This window comes from Sceloporus undulatus, chromosome 9, assembly GCF_019175285.1.
Source record: "Sceloporus undulatus isolate JIND9_A2432 ecotype Alabama chromosome 9, SceUnd_v1.1, whole genome shotgun sequence".
NCBI lineage: Eukaryota > Metazoa > Chordata > Lepidosauria > Squamata > Phrynosomatidae > Sceloporus > Sceloporus undulatus.
This window is the reverse complement of record NC_056530.1, coordinates 27798675-27818043: the sequence shown is the minus strand read 5'-3', so window position 1 is coordinate 27818043 and position 19369 is coordinate 27798675. Positions and strand designations below refer to the sequence as shown.

The following is a 19369-nucleotide window of genomic DNA, read 5'->3' as shown; positions in this document are numbered from 1 at the left end:
TGTGGGTTTTTCAGACCATGTGGACATGTTCTAGAAGAGTTTATTCCTGACGTTTCGCCGGCATTGCATTTTTGTAACCAGATCTAGGTGTGTGGGAAGCAGAACAGATTAGTTTTGCAGCGTCCATATTTGCCCAGGGGCTGTTGTGATGTTACAATGCCCGGATCTCCGTCGTGCATTGATAGCGAAGAAGTGAGTGATGTGCCACGGCCCTGATGCACAATGGGCACCGATGTACATTGCAGCGTTCCCAATGTCCATGTGGACTTGGGTTAGAAAGTGCTGGAGTGCAGTGGAAATGGCCAATGCACACCAATGCCTGGTGTGCACCAGAGGTGTCCAATGTGCATTAGAATTGTCCAGTGCATAGTAGAAGTGCCCAACGCATATCAGAAGTGTCCAAAGCACACCAGAAACCTCCAGTGTGCATCCAAAGTGACTGCTACACATCAGCAGAGCCCAATGCTCCTTGGGAGCATCCATGAACATTGGAAGTGCCCAATGTCCATGAAGAGCACTTATGCACATTTAGGAGTTTATCACATTGTTGTTGTTGTGTGCCTTCGAGTTGTTTCTGACTTATGGCAGCCCTATTCTGGGGTTTTCTGGGGCTGAGAGTGCGTGACTCGTCCATAGTCACCCAATGGGTTTCCATGGCTGAGCGGGGAACCGAACCCCGATCTCCAAGTCCTATTCTCAAACCACTAAACCATGCTGAATCTCCATATTTATACCCCATCCTATATCAAAGATCTCAGGGCATTTTAGAAAAAGGGATGGCGTTTAAGGCTATACCAAGGTGCCATACCCAGATGAGACCATTGGTTCATTTAGTTCTATGGCATCCACCACTTTTCTGGATGGCAGAGATGTGTCTTCTTTACCGAACCTGCAACCTCTTCACAAACCAAACCTAACCATTGGACTCTGGACCCTTGGAGCTTTAAAGAGAGGAGCAATGGTCATGATGATGATGATTATGATGATTTATTTATATGTCACCTTTCCCATAGGATCAAGGCGGTTCACATCAGATAAAACGTCATGTAGAAAACTACGAAAATTGTGCATTGCCACGAGAAGTTGGTTTTAATTCTTCCTCTGCCACAGTCAATGTTCATGGTCCAATGGGTCTTTCCCCTTAGACCCAGTTGCCCCTGGTCCAAAGGAAGGATTTGGTCCAACAAGGTTGTGGTTGCGACTCTTGCAAAAGCTATGCCTATATTTCATAGTTTAGCACTCCGAAATATCCCATGCGACGTTCGGATCTGGAACGAATCACTCGTCCCTCCCATGTTTAAAATGTGAGAGCTTGAGATTCCTCTCTGCCCTAGATTTTGGGACCCGATCATGTTGTCACCGGTCAAATATAACTGATGGCTAGATACTGCTTTTTGTTACAGCCTCCAATAAAAGACAAGGGATGTCACTTGTCTGCGTTAAATATCTGGCGCGTGTTCAGAGTCTTTGACGTCACCGTTTGCCTGGAAGAATCCTCAGCAGAGCGCATGAGTCCAAAAAATGAGCATTGGGGGAATTGTTCTAGGAGAGGCAATGAATACAGTAATGGCTGTTCAGAGGAACCCAAGAAGAGACCTACTGGATAGTATTTTCCAATGTTTCGCAGATGAAACATTGGGACACGTGCGACCAAACAACCGCAGATGGGAAAATACTAAACCTTTATTATTCAGGAGGAAAAATGCGACAGAAGAGCAAGCTTCCACTCCATTATTTTATTTAATAATAATAATAATAATAGTAATAATAATAGTAATAATTGGGACAAAATTGGGACAGTTGCACTAGATCTACACTGCAGAATTAGTGCAGTCTGACACCACTTTCCCTGCTATGCAATGCTGGGGTTTGTAGTTTGGTGAGCTATATAGCCACCTCTGTCTGAGAACTCTAGGGCCACAACAAACTACAAATCCCAGGATTCCATAGGACGGAGCCGTGACATTTAAAGCAGTGTCAAACCGCATTAATTGTGCAGTGCGGCGGCAGCCAAAGTGGACACAGGGAGAGCATGTTTTGTTTTACGTCAGAAGCTTGGGGAAATGGCAAGCCGATGCTTTGAAAAACGGTTTCTGGGACGCCGCATCACAGCGTGCGTTCTCAGCTTTACTAACCTGGAACTATGTTGTGGTTCGATTGAGAGTTCCTGCATGGCAGAATCAGGTTGGACTAGATGGTCCTTGTGGTCTCTTCCAACTCTAGGAATCTATGGTTCTACGAAGCACAACAAAACCCTGTTGAGGAATTGCAAGGATGAGCATCCAGGTGCGTCGAGTGCCAGGCACATTTGATGCGCACCAAGCACGTCTGTTGTCCCGATACATATGGAGATCAGTACTAGGGGCCACCATTGTTGTTGTTGTGTGCCTTCAAGTCGTTTCGGATTCATGGTGACCCTAAGGCAACCCTATCAGAGGGTTTCCTTGGTAAGTTTGCATCGCCATCCTCTGAGGCTGAGAGAGTATAACTTGCGCAAGGTCACCCAATGTGTTTCCATGGCCGAGTTGGGATTCAAACCCTGGTCCCCAGAGTTGTAGTCAAACCACTACTGGCTCTCCTATAGTAATATTATTAAGCATGATTAAGTATCAACCACAGCTTCTTACGGCTGGTAATTCGAAATCTCACCCACTGCATTTCTCATAATTATACCCCAGAGCCAGCATGGCATAGCTGTTTGAGTGTTGGACCATGGCTCCTGGAGGCCAGGGTTCAAATCCCAGCCGAGCGGCGGAAACCCATGGCAAGTCACACATTCCCAGCTTCAAAGGAAGGCCGTGGCACACCTCCTCTGCGCAAATCGCGCCAAGAAAACCTTGTGCTCGGTGTAAGTTGGAAACGGCTCAAAGGCACACAACAACAACGCTATGCTATCGCATAACTACAAATATAACTCATCTTGGTCTTTTTAAGGTGCTGCAAGACTCCTGTTTGTTTTCGCAGCGTTGTCTTGTCCCGCATCCAAAAAGGCTGGGAGGGAAGGTTTGGGCAGGATGCACGGTTCGTTGTGTCAACTTTCAAAAGTGGGGCAAGGAGAAAAATGGGATTTTGCAACCCAAATGGATGCAACATGGAATTGGACGCAGGGAAGCGCATGATCTCATCCCATCCGTGCACCAGATAGGAGCGCGGAGTAAACACGAACCAGGCATCGGTGCCAAAGAAGAGAGAGATGGAAGGGGTTTCTTGCTCTGGGTGCTTCGGAGGAAGAGGGTTCGTGTCGCCTCTCCAGCAGCCTTGGCTTTGCCAGCAACGGGGAAGAAGTGTGCTGGGCCGCCTCCTAACTTAGCAATTGATCCGCAAGATGTACAGGAGAAGAGCCTTCCTGGAAAAAAGGCCCCACCAAAGGCCTGTCTCGGAGGACTTGTCCGCAGCGGAAAAAATGATGGCAGCACAGCGCCAGACTTGAAGACTTGATTTCAGCAGCAGATGAGCAAAGAGGCTGAAAAAAACATCTGGGGAGCAGAGTTGGCATCGCCCGAAAAACTGTTCCGCGTACACAGTTCAAGTTGCGATGTTTCAAAAGGGGGAAAGGGAGGGAGGAACATGGCCAAGGCCTTCCTTTCGGGTCCAATATGTGTCTTAAGGTTGGGGATGGAACAAAGCATAAGGGTCTCTGAGCATGTACAGAGCGGAGCACTTAAATCTGACCCAGGAGAGGTCTGTTCCTCACTGAGAAGGGAAGGCCAAGTCGCTATCTTTTGTGGTTCAAGAATAAAATAATGTATTGTCCAGATTTGGGAACCTCCAATCCTCCTGCAAGTCAGGTTAGATGCTGGGAGTTGTAGTCCCATCGAGTAACCTCTGTATATACGCAACTATAAGTTGATCTCCTGTATAAGTCGAGGGCAGGTTTTCTAGACGTGTACATGAGTATGTATAGTAAATACAACACTTACATTGACCCATGGGTAGGTGAACGCAAGTTTTGAACAACATAGATGTATACATGAGTACTTACATTGACCCATGGATACGTCGACCCAGGTTTGGGGGTTCATGCTTTATGACTAATATTTCTAGACATATACATGAGTGTATGCATTAAGTACAGTACTTACATTGACCTGTGGATAAGTCAACCCAGGTTTTTGGGGTCAATTTCAAACCTTTCTAGACTTATACATGAGTGTATACAGTGTTCTCAGCCTTACACATCCAATGGAGGCCCCTTGGAGCCTGGTTCTTGGGGATCTGGAAATGCAGAGGCTGGAAGGTGGCTTTTCTCCCCCAATCTGGGCGGCCGCGGGTGTGGGAAAGGGCTTTGGGGTCCGTGATTAGAGCCAGGTGGATGTGGGTGAAGGGCGGTCCTACCATCGTCCTTTTCCCATAACCCCAGGGAGGTGAGTCAGACGCAGAAAAATTTGGTGAGTTCATCGGTTCTGTCCTTGCAGCAAAAGCAGGCACCCCGCCCCGGTCCGGCTCCTTCTTCCAAAGGCCACAAGCCAAGTGACCCACTGGAACAGCTGGGCTCTCTCAGGCCCAACCCTCACGGACGGACGGGGTTACGAGCTGTCATTGACCCTGGTCTCTCTGTCTCTCTGTGCAAACTTCTTCCCATTGCTAAGCTTGGAAGCAATTGCCTCCAGGTTGGCTCTGACCACTAGGCACAGTCTGCACAAAAAGCTCAGTTGGTCGGGATTACAAGTCATTGACCCTGGAGTCTGTATCTCGCAAACGTTCCTTAGCACCTTCCCTTGGAAGCATTTGCCTCCAAGTTTGATCTGACCACTGGGCACTTACAGTGGGTCCTTGTTATTGATAGGGTTTGGTTCCAGGATCCCCCGTGAATAACAAAATTCATGGGTGCTCAAATCCCATTAAATACAATGGCATGGCAAAATGGTGCAAATGGAGGACCAACGTCTGGGAATCACTGCTCTAGATTGTGGATTCTGGAAGCTATCGGATGTCGTTGGTCTACTATGAAACCCATTCCAGGGCTGATGGGACTTGCAGTCCACAACTGCTCTTCTCCAGTTCCTTGTCTAGACATTGAATCTGTCTTGGAGTGAGGTCCAGCTTGTTTTCTCATTCCCATCGCCTTTTTCCGCCCGTTTCATATCCTGTTCTCATAGGGACATGGCGTGCCGAGGGCCGGGAAAGGGCAAGCCAGGCCGGATCTGGCCTCCCTTGGGATCTGGTCCCCTGTAGTGTCTGGGGGGCATGGGGCAAGATGGTCAAAGGATCCTGCGGAAGTGGGGCCATGCATCTGGACAGCTGTTTTTGGAAAGGGAGCAGAAGGGGATAGGGGAAAAAAGAGATGATGACCCACTCTGGCCTCCATTCCCAGCAAGGACTGCGGGGAAGTCTTTTGCATCACCTCCCAAAAGGAGAAAGGCAGATACATGACATTTGCAGAGGGTTTGTTTAAATTATATGTGCAGATGTTCTTTTCTGCTTTGGAACTGGGTTGGTGAAGCCCTTGAGACGGGTCTCAAATCGGACCAGAGAACCAGCGTGGCACAATGGTTTGAATGTTGGACTACGTCTTTGGAGACCAGGGTTCGATTTGCAGCTCGGCCATGAAACCCACTTGGGCAAGTCACACTCTCTCAGCCTCTGAGGATGGCCATGGCAAACCTCCTCTGAAGAAAGTTGCCATGAAAACCTTAGGGTTGCCATAAGTTGGAAATGATTTGAAGGCACCCAACAACAAACCAGGGTTCATTCTGTTTGAGAGAACTGAAGATTGGATGTAGGCTCATGTTCCAACTCTGCCTGTGCTGGCGTCCCTCCAGATACTCCAGATTGCAACTCCCATCGTCCCCAAGATGCACAAAGGGAGGGCATTGCAAATACTTGGTCTGCTCCATTGAGTTGGTCCTCTCTTCTCGGGGTTAATGGCATCCTGTGTCTCTTGGATCCTCACCAGGAGGACACTTAAGCCGAGCCGCCGGCTGCCGCTGGAATCCGCCCAAGAAAAACGGATCACGGATTAATCTGAGCCAGGGCTTAGCGCCTGAAATGCTTTGAATCCCTTGGAAGGCGTTGAAACCAAGGTGGGTGGCTACCAAGGAGAGAGATGTCTCTGTGATGATGGCCACCATCGCCACCTCAAGATTGCCACTGAGCATGTCCAGAGTTTCTTTCAGCCGCTTAAACCTGGGCTCTGTTTGTAAAAGTAAGCCTTAGATTGCGGCGTGTCTTTGCCGTATAACAAAAAACAATGACAATGGCAACAACCATAATGGCCAGAGTTCTGTATTAACTTAATGTAGCTAAGGGTGCATCTACATGATAAAACTAATGCAGTTTGACACCACTTTAACTGCCATGGGTCCATGCAACCGAATCATGGGATTTGTAATTTGGGAAGTTCCCAGCAAAGACCTTTTGAAACTACAGATCCCATTATTGGACACCATCTTTAGAACCCAAGTTTCCAAGCTGTTGCTTTACAAACTCCCATCTCCTCCTGTAGCCAGAGGTCAAGGAAGATGGGGTTTGTAGTCCAAGAAACATCTGGGGACCCATTATGGGGAAGGTCAGCCACAGTTTGAAACGCCGATAAATGGATCTAGACGTTGAAACGGGCAGATTTGGCTCCAAAAGTGTTGGGGAGGACACAGTTGATCCGGTGCAAGGAGTGCACAAAATGGAAGTCTGCAAAATTCAAATTATACAACGACAAAAGGCTCCTGTGCAATTTATTCCCAAAATAAAGAATCTCCCATAAGGGTGAAACAATACAAAGGACGTCTAAGCCCTTAAATGCTAAAGTCATGCAATAATATCTCATTTAAAAACACACACATACAACCCTTTGGGGAAAAAGGAAGGAGCACGAAGCGGTTACGATGCAAATTAAACAAAGGAAGCAAATACAATAAATACAGAAAGACAGTAAAAAAGGATCTTCAAAGCCGTCGGATAACCATCAGCCGCAGGGCTTAACCTTGCAACGAAATCGCCTGGGAAAATACGGATGCGGAAAGACAACAACAGCAAAGCAATGCTTGTTGACATGTGTATCTTTTTGCACTCTCCATGGGGATGGGGATGTGGGGTCCGTTGGACACTTGTGCACTAAAATTAACCATGTGCCCCAGCCCTTTGCAGGGATTTAGTGTATCTGATTTTGCAATTCCGCAACTTAGGGATCAATACTAGGGAGAGTTTTCTGTCCAGACCGCGCGACAGAACGCACTTTTGTTGTGCCGTGTGTCAGTTGTCAGACTTTAAACTCAGCATGCCTCCTTCCATTTCATGTCCTAACCATAATTCATCCTCATTTAATAGCATTCTTGGAAGAGAGGCAGGGCAGAGATTATATGTTGGCCTCCTTCCACCTTTCCTTCTCCTCGACCCGGGCTCAAAGAGATTCCTTGCAACGACGATGGAAGATCCGTCTCCTTTCGGAAAGGCCTGGAAAAGTGCCGGAGGGATCTTGGCCAAGGACTTGATGCTCACCCATGGCCAACCTTGCAACGGAGGTGCGTTTGCAAACTCTCCGCTTGGCCATTGCTTTGTTTCCTTCCCTTGCCAAGGAAGCAGAGGGTTGGGAAGCGGGCAAAATATTTCTCGTCTTGCTGGAGTTTCCCCACACTCTTTGGGCATATATTTTAAGCGGTGTTAATACGTTCCTGGACCTTGAGTTGGCAGCTCTTGAGATGTAGCTTTTTGTGGGTTCATGATCAGGCCTTTGCAGTGGTTCCCAAACTTTGGCCTTCCAGGTGTTTTGGACTTCAATTCCCAGAATCCCATACTGTTGGCGGAGGTTTCTGGGAGCTTTAACTGTAGTGTGCTTGGATCAGGATATCCCCAAGATGTTTGTATGTATGGACTTTATCACATGGAGGAAAATTGGAAGTTTAAATGGGGTTTATTGGGGGATTCCAGCAACTGTGGCATCGCCTTTCAAGAGACGGAGGTCCTTCTTGAACAGGTTTCCTTTTTGGACCACAGCATCCAGCCTCCTTTCCAAAAGTTCCCTTCTATGCCATTGAGAAGCCATGCGATTTATCGTCACGAACGAGAAAACCCCGTGATAGTTGCGCCTTAGGGTCGCCATTGGTTGGAAACGACTTGAAAGCCCCCAACTGAAACAACTTGGGGGTATAAACCCATTTCTTTATGTGCACTTTTGCACATGCAACATGTTTTCAGCATCCCAAGTTTGCATACGGCATGGATCTATGAATCGGATGGGAAAGTGCTGCCTCCTGGCGCTGGGTTTGCAAACTCCAACCTGGCTTGGGTTTGAGAATAGAAATCGGAAGGATGGGAAATTGTGGAGGACTTGAAGGAACACACACATCGCATCACAAACGCACAAACACACCGCATGCATAATGATCCAAATACGGTTGCACCGGATGAATAACGAAACCCATTTAATTGTTAAAAAATAAATAGCCAAACTAGAGCATTTTTGAATAACCGAAATTAATGGAATTCTGAAACGGGGAATGAAGAGGATAAAGAAAGAAAGAAAGACGAGGGGAAGCAAAGTACAAAAGGAAAAGCTTTGCCTCTTCCAGACAGACTTGGAATGAGTCAAAGCCAAATAATCTGAATGAATTTGAACGCATATCCAGGACGAATCCAGACTGGAAAATAGCATTTCTTCCCAAGCCCTGTACTCTGGGGAAGAGAGCGAGACTTGAAACCCAACCAGAGTAAGTAAGTAGTAAGGCAAGCAAAGAACAACTCATTCCCCTTTGCAAATGTTTTCAGAAGCCGATGGTTGGAAAGGATCTGGAGCTGGCCCAGAGTCCACCGTCTCTTGCCATCCCTGCGGCTACTGTGGCTTCCGCGCATAGAAGACGCCCCAGCGCTGGTCACCATCTGCACAACGGTACAGTTTCTCTCTCCATCCCGAAGCCATGGACTTGAACTCATCCTCTGAGAATTCCTAGAGAGAAGGAGACAGAAAGGCTGTGTGTCAATGCCACAAATTGCTGCAATTTTGGATGGGGTCTAATGGGTCATTCAGACTGTTTTTTAGTGTGACTATGGGAATAATCTCACTCATGCACTCCGGGTTTGTTGTTCACACTACGGGACGTGTTGCTTGCATGTGTCAGCACGCAAATAAAAGTGGGGCTTGGCGATGCAGATGCGTTTGAAACGCGTCCAAGGCATACTATGCCGGTTTATCCCAGGTCTAGTCACACAGCTGTTTCTGGCATCTTCAGAGAACGCTGGCATGGAAGAGAGTGGGGGATATATACTTCCATGCCAGCATTCTCCGAAGATGCCAAAGCCACAGATGCTAGTGAAACGTCAGGAATAAACTCTTCTAGAACATGGGTGCATAGACCGAAACCCCCACAAAAAACTATGGATGCTGGCCATGAAAGCCTTCGGCTTCACGTCCCTCTGACATTTTAAATCTTGCCTCCCTAGTGGAAAGCAAGAAGTGTACATGATCCACGACCAACATTTCCAGGGCGAGGAAGGTTTATCGGTGCGTCCACGCACCTGGACAAATTGCTCCCGGCTCCTCTCCAGCTCTTGCAGCTCTTGGGTCAGCGCCAGCAGCATCCGCTCCGTATGGTCCAAAGCCTTGACCTGTACAAATCCGGCCTCCTGCAGCGCCTATGGGAAAGTAGCCATAGCCAATCAAGGGTAGGCGAAACTGTGGCTCACAGGCCACAGGTGGCCATAGAGCCCCAGAGTATTTATTCAAAATGCAAATTTATTCCCCCCCAAAATGTTCTCCTCCAGTGTTCCCATGCAGGGTTTGTGGTTTGTTGTGGCACTATATTAGGCTAGATAGTGCACAAAGCTGCCAATCCCAGAAGTCCATAGCACTGGAGCAGTAACACATTGCACTGTCTTGCCTTGTTCCAAGTGTTTTTTTGTCTTGCATGCTATACCTGGCCGTATTCCTCGGGAGTGAGCAGGTTGTAACCTCGTTGTTGGACGTACTCCGTGAAGACTTTGGACCACGGATGCGGTCCGCAGCAATAGTCGGAGACGAGGAGCTCTCCGCCGGGCTTCAGCCACGACTAGGAAGAGAACACAACAGAGAAGGTTGCGTAAAGACTCACAAGAGAAGATGCTCTTGGTGGCGCAAGATACAGTGGGGTCACAATGAGAGGAACTTATATAAGGCAACCCTAAAGCAGAACCTATCGCAGGGTTGTCTTGCCAAGATTTCTTTGGAGGGGGGTTTGCCATTGCCGTCCTCTGAGGCTGAGAGAGTGCGACTCACCCAAAGTCATCCAATGGGTTTCGTGGCCGAGCCGGGATTTGAACCCTGGTCTCTAGAGTCACAGTCCAACAAACCTTGCCAAGAAAACCCTTAGCACTGCTGAGTCAGAAATGACTTGAAGGCACGCAACGGCAACAATAGCAACCAGGAGTAGGACATCCATCCTACTGACTGTCCTACTATGGTACTACAAGTTGAGTCTCCCTTTTCTCTCTTTTCTCTTACTCCTTGCTTTACTCCTACATAAGGGCAAGGGGCCATATTTACTCACCAGGAACCTCCGAAAGAGCGCACGCTTATCCGCCACGTGCAAGATGGTGTCCCGGCTGTACACGACGTCAAAAGAGTCCTCCGGGAACGTCCTCCGGGTCGCGTTGCCGATCTCAAACTGTACCTAGAGCAACAAATTTGTGAAGAGTTTGCTCTGACGCATTAGGAATGCAGAAACCATTGCAATGCAAGTAATGCAGCGGCGGACGGGGAAAAAGAAATGCGACATTTGAGACCAACTGCCCCGGTTGCATTGCACAGAGAGGCGGGATATAAATAATATTATTAAGAATAATGATAATTACCAGGAATCCGGTTTCTTTTTGCGCCCGTTCCAAAGCCATTTCTATCATGTTGTGGGAGAGATCCATGCCCAAAACTTCCACGCCAAATTCCTAGGGAGCGAAAGGAAAGTCAAACGGTCAAAGCATCTCTGGACAAACCGACAGCAACTTTCTGCACAGGTTAATGTCGCGTCAATGCTCAATGCGCTCGACGTTTGCAGGATTTTCCCGGGTTTAAATCCCGTTTTCGCACGGGATTTGGCTGCTTCCCTCCCGTCCCATGTGATAAAACCCCACATTCAAACACAATGGTGCAAAACCAAATAGGAATGGCTTTACTTTTGCCAACGTCGGCACCAGCCGGGCCTCTAAAGGGAAGGAACTCCACAATTGGGGTGCCAACGAAGAGGTATTCTGTCATGTGCCATGTTCTCCCATGATGCACTGGGAATAGATCTCCTGTCCCCCCATTTGCTTTTGTTTTCTTGGATCAAATTTAAGATTGTAAGGGTTTTAAGGCAGGGGATCTGATGGCAAAGGAATAGGAAAAGGAGAGGGACAAATGTTGGTCATTGAATTATTTCTTTATCCCATTACCTTAGCCATATAGAAATCGCTCCCGCCGATCCCACAACCCACGTCCAGCACTTTCTGAGACGGTTTCAAACTCAGCAGGTTCAGCAGCTCCTAAGCGATTTGGGATAATAATAATAATAATGATAATAATAATAATAATAATTTTATTTATATACCACCTTTCCAGAGGATTGAATGAGCCTCAGAGACAGCCACCCTCCTTTCATCCCCTATTTTCCTTATTAAGGGGCTTGTCCAGATTGACCAATAAAATAAAATAAAATAAAATAAAATAAAATAAAATACAAAATTAAAAATATAAAAAATAATTAAATTAAATTAAATTTAAAATACAAAATTAAAAAATAAACAAAACAAAATACAAAATACAAAATAAAATAAATAAATTAAATTAAATTAAAAATGAAAATAAATTAAAAAAACAAAATTAAAAAATAGAAATATAAAATAAAATTAAAAATACAAAATTAAAAATATAAAATAAAAATATAAAAATATGAAATAAAATAAAAAATACAATATAATATAATAAAAATATAAAATAAAAATATTTAAATAATAAAATAATAATTCTTATTTTTATCCTGCCTCTCCAATGGATCAAGGCCGGTTACAACAATACAAAATTACAAATAAAATGATATAATAGAAAATAAAATACTGAGTTTGCAGTGGCTACAAACCGGGCACATAATTTTTGGGGACATCAATATGGCATAGAGATTTCAGCATTGGACTTTAACTCTAGAGACCAAGGTTCAAATCTTGACTCGGCCACAGAACCCATTGAGTGCCCTTTGGGCAAGTTGCATACTCTCAGCCTCAGAGGATGGCAATAATAATAATAATAATAATAATAATAAATTTAATTTATATTTCCCTCCTCTCCCGATGGCGAACCTCCTCCAAACAAATGTGGCCAAGAAAACAATAGGTTTGCCTTAGGATTGCCATAAATCAGAAATGCACATACATTGCCTATTCAAACCCTATTAGATTCCTAGGGTTGCCATAAGTCACCAGTTGACTTGAAAGTATGTACACACAAATGAGTGCCTGGATTTTGCTGCAAACTTCCCACACTAATCCTAATCCTAACCCTAATCCTAACCTTTGTGGTACTAAGACCGCCGGTGCTGACAAATCCAGGCCCGAAGATCCATTCGTAGCGCCGGATGCTGCGGACGGCGTATTGCTCGTTGTCCAGGAAAGTCTGGAAAGTATCGTATCCTTTCGCGTCCTCGCGGTTTCGGAGGACTTTCTGGAGAAGCCAGCAAACCTGGTTCCGGTTCTGCTTCCTCTAAAGAAATACGGAGAGAGGACAGAATGAGCGACTGCAATTGGCACTGGATCCATTTAATTTCATGTGTTAAAAATCATGTTTCTAGCTCCCAAGATCTTAGCAAATAGGCTTGGCATTGATAAGATAAGATAGATATGTATTATGGTCACAGACCAGCATAATAATAATAATAATAATAATAATAATAATAATAATAATAATAATATATTTATAATATATTTTATTATTTATTATTATTAAAATGATATAAACAATATATAATATAAAATAATATAAAATACAGCATGCAAAAGACTACATATAATAATAAGACTCATGTGAGAAAATATTCCCAGTAATGGCCTAGGCACCAATAATAATAATAATAATAATAATAATAATAATAATAATAACAACAACAACAACTACAATTTATATTTATATTTCCCGACTCAATCGGCAGGGAGAGGCAGGAAATATAAATATAAATTACAATAAAACAATTCCATATTCAATATAATCATTAAAACAATGACATTGCTATTAATTCAACTGCTGAGGAGTTTCAAATACAATTGGCCCCATATATATATATATATCTATCTCTATAGATCTATTCCATCTCATATTATCTAATATATGGCATATAAAATCATATCTTAATATAAATATTATATACATATACAGAGTACTACATTCATATATATATCTATATATTATAACCTATATTATATATTATTATAACATATAAAACAAAAATATATATTATATTAGTTATAATATAATATACACACACACCCATTTACTTATATATTTATATGATATATAGTCTATATATAATTCAAAACAGCATAACCTTGACTTTTTTGCCATTTTATATAAGGGATGCACCGTATATACGCACTCGTATTGCCTAGTGGCATCCTAATCATATTCTTACTATATATTTTATTCTTATTTTCTACATTTTATTTCCACCTACTGTTACTTTTATATAGAGTTATGATATAATATAATATAATGATTATTATATCTTATTATGTATTATTATTATTATTTATACTATCTTCCAGGTGGATCGAGGTGGGATTTACAACTGAACATGACAGCATGTGCAAGGATGACACTATAATATACATCGTTAAAAAACATTTTAATACTAATACTAATACTGTACTATAATATCCCATTGGATCCATGGATTTGGGGATCCAGGGGTCCCTCTGTGACTTGGCCAAAGAGAGAATGTGATCAGCAACCACAATCCACAGATGTCTGTGTATTGTACTAAAGATATATAATCATATATATATATATATATATGTATGTAATATTGTGTGCGTGGTGTATAAAGCTTATAATTATTTTTCATATCTTATTATTTTAGGCTTCCCTGTCCAAACCACGATATATTAACCCAGTTTCAGACTGCATTAACTGCCTGGCTCAATGCTAGGGAATCCTGGATCTGTAGTCTTGTGAGAAGAAGACACTGAGCCATCATCAATTACAAATCCCAGGCAGGGGAGTTAAAGTGGTCTCAGACCGGGTTATTTCTGCAGCTACCCTTGAATGTTTTCAGAATAATATATCATAATAATAATAAAAAGCATACACCTTTAAATGATAAAAGAGGAGAGAATGGGGGAGGGTCTTAAATTTGGAAATGGCAAACATTGTTGTCTCAAGTGTTTGGTTTGGGGAAGTGGAAAAGAAGAGAACGAGGAAGGCATCCAGGTGCATTTGAGGCAAGCATCATCATACATCATCATTCATCATCATCATCATCATCATTCATCATCATCATCATCTATCATCATCATCATCATCATCATCATCATTCATCATCATCACATGAGTCTCCACTCTCCATAAACTTCGGTTTGATCAAGTTCTGGCTGATAAAGAACATTCCTTATACAATGGCTCCCTCTTGTGGCGACTCTAGACCACTGCCGCCTCTTTGATGCTTCCTACCAACGTCTATGGATCGACCCCGAGATCTACCCCAGAGAGAGAAGAAGCTAGAGATCGATCCCGAGAGATAGAACCATCCCCCCCAACCAACCAACCACCATGGCTCTGGCCCTAGCCTGGGGGTGATGGGAATGGGACTCCTTCTTAGTTTTGGAGGATACACAATTCCCATCACACCTCCAACCACCCAACCAACCCACATGGCCCTAGAGAATGCTGGGGATTTCCAGAAAGGAGCTTGAGGTGGAAGGGAACTGCATGGCCTGGGGATGATGGGAACCCTAGTCCAACCCTATCTTCTTGAAGGGCTCTAGGGCTTGAAGATTGTCCATGGGGCATCTTGGAACCAATTCCAAATGGACACCAAGAGCTCACTGGATGCAGGATGCAGAAAGCCCAATTTCCCAATGTTTGTGTGCATAATGCTGGGTGCGAAGCACTCCGTATGCGCTCAGAGGCACCCTTTTTTAATCCCACGGTTCGCAGAGAAAGCCCCATACTTTGATGTACGCTTGCACAGAGCGGGACATGACGATCTCAAAGCCATAGAGCTCCTCTCCGGAAGCCATTTGGGCCGATGCAAGGAGTCGGTTATACTCTGAAGGCATCCGATACAAGGTGGGATTGAACGCTCTTGGCGTGTCACCTAAGAGAAAAGAAAACCAATATGATGAGATTCAGAGTTGGCTGACGGTCAGGGATGTTGGGAGCTGGAGTCCAAAACATTTGGAGGACCAAGTGAGCGCAAACAGTTACGGCTGCTGGAACTTTGTAGGTTCTTTGGGCATCATTTAGATCAGTGGTCCTCAAACTGTTTAAGGGATTTTGGACTCCAGCTCCCAGAATCCTAGACTATTAGCCAACATGGGTGAGGCTTCTGGGAGCTGAAGTCCAAAAGAGCGCAGTTTGGGGACCATTGCTTTAGATCCTTCATTATACATCTCTGGGTTTTACCCTCGACTTATCCATGGGTCCATAATTTGGACTCCTCGACTTATACATGAGGTTGACTTATAGTTAAGTATATACAGTACAGTATGGTAATGTGGACAAAGTGGCAGAGCGCACCCTTGGCACGGCGAAGGTTCTAGGTTCAGTCATAGGCATCCACTGGCACGGCTGGGATGAAGTCCAGAGCATCACTGCCATTGGTTTAGATGATACTGAGATGTGCAGATGTGGTTTGGCAGCATAAGGGAGACCATAATGTTCAAGGTACTGACCTGACTGGAAGAAGCAGGACTCCCGGAAGAAAAGATGCCCACCTGGGCGAAGCCAGAGGAGCAACTTTTGGACCACATCGCTCAGCTCCGCATCCGAGAGATACATGAAAAGCCAGTTGGAGAAGACCAAGTCCAGGCTGAAGAGGGAGAAGAGAAGGGATGCTCCATTAAAACCGCGTCTTGACAATGATTTAATTTAGGATGGAGACCTTTGCATTCCCCATTTGAATCTATGCGTAAAGTCAATGATTCTATGGAGTTTATCACACTGGGGCTACATTCAGCATTAAGGAGAGATTAAAGCGCATTGGAAGCATCCCTGCGAATGGTTATCACAAGCAATTGCGCACATAAAGTGATATCGGAAGTGCATTGTTGCAGGAATCTAGGTTCTCTAGCACAACTCTGTGGCCAATGTTGTGCCGGCGGACCTTGAGATCGCTAGAGAGAACGCATTCACCAAAGGCGTGGATAAATCGAAGCCGCAAAAGCTGAAGCTGCAAATGTGTAGGGCCAGCTGTAATGCCCACCTTTGGCTTGGCATCTGTAAGGTGGTAATGTCGGCCTGTTGGAACGTGATGTTCGGATGATGGCCGTTCTGCTTCCGGTTGCGAGTCAAGAAGGTGTCCATGAAATCCACAGCCGTGATGTGGCGGGCGCGTTCTGCGAGGAATCCGGTGAACCGGCTATAATGAAAGAGACAGGAGAAGATGGAGGAATGACCCACTGCCAAAGCTGGCAATGGTTATTCAAGGGTTAATGGCACTTTAATGACTTTTCAATGCGTCTGGAGAGTTTATCACACTGGGGCTGTTTTCGACATTAAAGAGAGATTAAAGCACATGGCGGGTAATTGTGCAAACGTGTGATAAAGTCCTTAGTCATGCGCAAAATGGAGGACGTTTTGGAATTCCTCCCACACCGGAGGCTGAAATGGAGGGCATGTCCTGGAAAAGGAGGACAGCCGGTCACGCTGTCCTGGGCGCCACCTTGCCCCACTCACCCGATCCCGGCTCCCAGTTCCAAGATGTCCTTTCCTTCCATGCATGGCAAGAGTGCAAGGATCTCTGGGGTGTCCTCCTGTGTCAGTGCTTCGGCCCCAGAGTCAAGCATCATTTCCTGGAGCGAACATTCCCGCGAGTGTTCCTCCCAAAATTGCTGCATCAAGAGGCGAGGCGAGGATCCTGGTGCTGAGAGTGGAGAAGGGATATGGAAAGGTGCACATTTCATCGCCATCGCCATTGCGTGCCGTCTAGGCGTTTCCGAATTATGGCGACCCGAAGGCGCACCTATCATGGGGTTTTCTTTCTGGCACATGGTTCCAGGGATGAGGAGACCAGGAAAAGGATTGGGATGGCAATGCAAAAAAAAATTACATTGCTTGCGGAAGGGTTGGTTCAATTAATAGATATGTGTGCAATGGAAAAATTGACAGAAATGTGAATATTGTTGGCAAAGACTGGGCTCCGGTTTTTGGAATTCCGTTGGAAGAATGAAATATAAATGTCACTTACCAGCAATCTTCTCTATTATCATTATTATTATTATTATTATTATATAATTACTTTTTATTAAAATATTTTAAATTATTATTTTTTATAATTACTTTTTATTTAAAATTATTTTATTATTTATTTATATAGCGCCATAGGCTTCACATGTAAAGCCTATGGCGCTATATAAATAAATGGAATAATAATAATAATAATAACAATTTTAATAAAATTAGAAAAGAGAAAAATAATATAATAATACACTCCTATTTGTTGACATTGCCACCCAGTGGGTTTCTATGGCTGAGTGGAGACTCGAACCCAGGTCTCCAATGTGCCAACTACTACACTTTTCTGCATCTCATAAAATTTTTTATCTTCATTACTGCACAACAAGGAAGCCTCCTTTACACCTTTATGCACTTGTATGGATTATTATTATTATTATTATTATTATTATTATTATTATTATTACTATTATTTGCAGACCGCACTCCCCATCTGGAGACCTTTGGTTTGTAGATGGATGGAAAGCAAACTAATAATAGGAACAGAAAGTGAAAAAAGGGTGCAATCTTTTTTGTCGGGAGGTGACCCTTGGCCATAGAGTTGGCGGAGCAAAAGTCCAAAAACAAAAGCTGGAAAGGTTGCCTTTCAATGAACACGTATTAAACCAACACATAATACCTTTCAAACAAACCCTAAACCTATTAAAATACATACATATACACATATATATTTCCTGAATCCATCCAACTTCATAATCTGAAATGAAAATTTTCATATAGGTGATTATTCTAGACTTCCGATTATCCATCTGTTCTCTATAAGTATTACTTTAGAGAAGCCTAATAATAATAATAATAATAATAATAATAATAATAATAATAATAATAATGTTATACTTTTCCCATCTCTTTTATTACAGAACTCCAAAATCGGACCCCAATCTCTGCTACAATATTCGTATTTTTTCGTTATGCAACCTGGCTCTTAATTTATCCGTTCCGCACACGTCTATTAATTTAAATTACTATTCCACTATCGATTGAATTTTGATAGCAAAGGTTATCGTATGCAATATTCATCTCCAATATTCATTCCCATATAAATACTGTTTAATGTTTTAAAAGTGCCTTTCTTTGGACTGCAACACCCAGAATCCCTAAACTAGAAGGTTGCAAGCCAAAAGGGCGCTAGGAGCCTTCGGTGCCAATGCCAGTCCCAACTCGCTCATAGACATTATTTGGTGGCTCCTGGGCATTTCTCGGCATGAGTCCGGAGCCTTCTGTCTCGGTGTTGCAGCCGCCATGCCATCCTCCTCCTGGGCTCCTCATCCTTGTAACCCAGTGCCCCGATTCTGCCAGTCTTACAGCAGCTCTACTCACCCTGCGCCATCGTCTCGCCTTGCTCCATCTGAATGCTCCTTCCACTCCTTGCCTTGCTATTAATCATTAAGTGACCATCGTCCCCCATGATAAGAAGAGGGCTGGCAGGCAATTGGCAGGAGCCCTCCGCCTCGCCTCTTGTCCGAGGCATGGAAAAATTTGTGCATGGTCCTAAATGTATGAATCTAATGTTTAAGAGCTGGCGTGGCATGGAGGTCTGAGCATTGGACTATGGAGGCCAGGGTTTGAATGGCCACTCAGCCATAGAAACATGAAGCCGGAGTTTGTGCAGCTTTAGAAGGGCCAAATAGTTAACGCAGAATACTACTCTCCCTAGCTTTGCTGCCAACCAAAGGAGGAAAGATGGCATGGAAAGGTGCGGAAAGGCATTCTCTTTTTGCCAGGCAGCGCATCTGCTTTGGATGTTTTGAAGAATTTGGGCTTTAAGCGCATATAAGCCACATTCCCACTCAGAAATAAAAACCACTTTGCGATCCGAATCGATGGATTTGCCCCAATCGCATTTTCTTGCTGCAAAATAAAATAACCCAACTGTGGTTCACGTTGATAAATGAATCAATTCAAAATGGCCAGCCGAAGGGCACATTTAAATCGATTCCAATCCGCATCTGGTTCATACACTTGTGTGGAATCGGTTTATCCAAAAAGACG

At 44.2% G+C, this 19369-nt stretch overlaps 1 protein-coding gene across 1 annotated transcript; it reads right to left on the bottom strand.

Annotated features, from left to right (window-relative positions):
• Positions 1–8340: 8340 nt before the first annotated feature.
• LOC121916279 (phosphoethanolamine N-methyltransferase 1-like) lies at positions 8341–18849 on the bottom strand. The gene is made up of 12 exons (XM_042441194.1): positions 18698–18849; positions 16820–17006; positions 16347–16502; positions 15817–15953; positions 15094–15239; positions 12446–12634; positions 11335–11424; positions 10759–10848; positions 10455–10577; positions 9846–9977; positions 9448–9564; positions 8341–8878 (listed from the first exon to the last, which is right to left on the bottom strand). The coding sequence occupies exons 1-12, from the start codon at positions 18846–18848 to the stop codon at positions 8765–8767; spliced, it is 1632 nt and encodes a 543-aa protein (XP_042297128.1). The 5' UTR covers position 18849; the 3' UTR covers positions 8341–8764.
• Between the last annotated feature and the right edge of the window lie 520 nt (positions 18850–19369).

Excerpts from the sequence above, each read along its gene's own strand:
- LOC121916279 (XM_042441194.1), bottom strand. The coding sequence starts at position 18,848 with ATGCCTCGGACAAGAGGCGAGGCGGAGGGCTCCTGCCAATTGCCTGCC. Across the intron at positions 15,954-16,346 it reads TTACAGATGCCAAGCCAAAG|CCTGGACTTGGTCTTCTCCA; the intron begins GTGGGCATTACA and ends CTCCCTCTTCAG. Across the intron at positions 10,578-10,758 it reads AAAAAGAAACCGGATTCCTG|GTACAGTTTGAGATCGGCAA; the intron begins GTAATTATCATT and ends TTGTTGCTCTAG.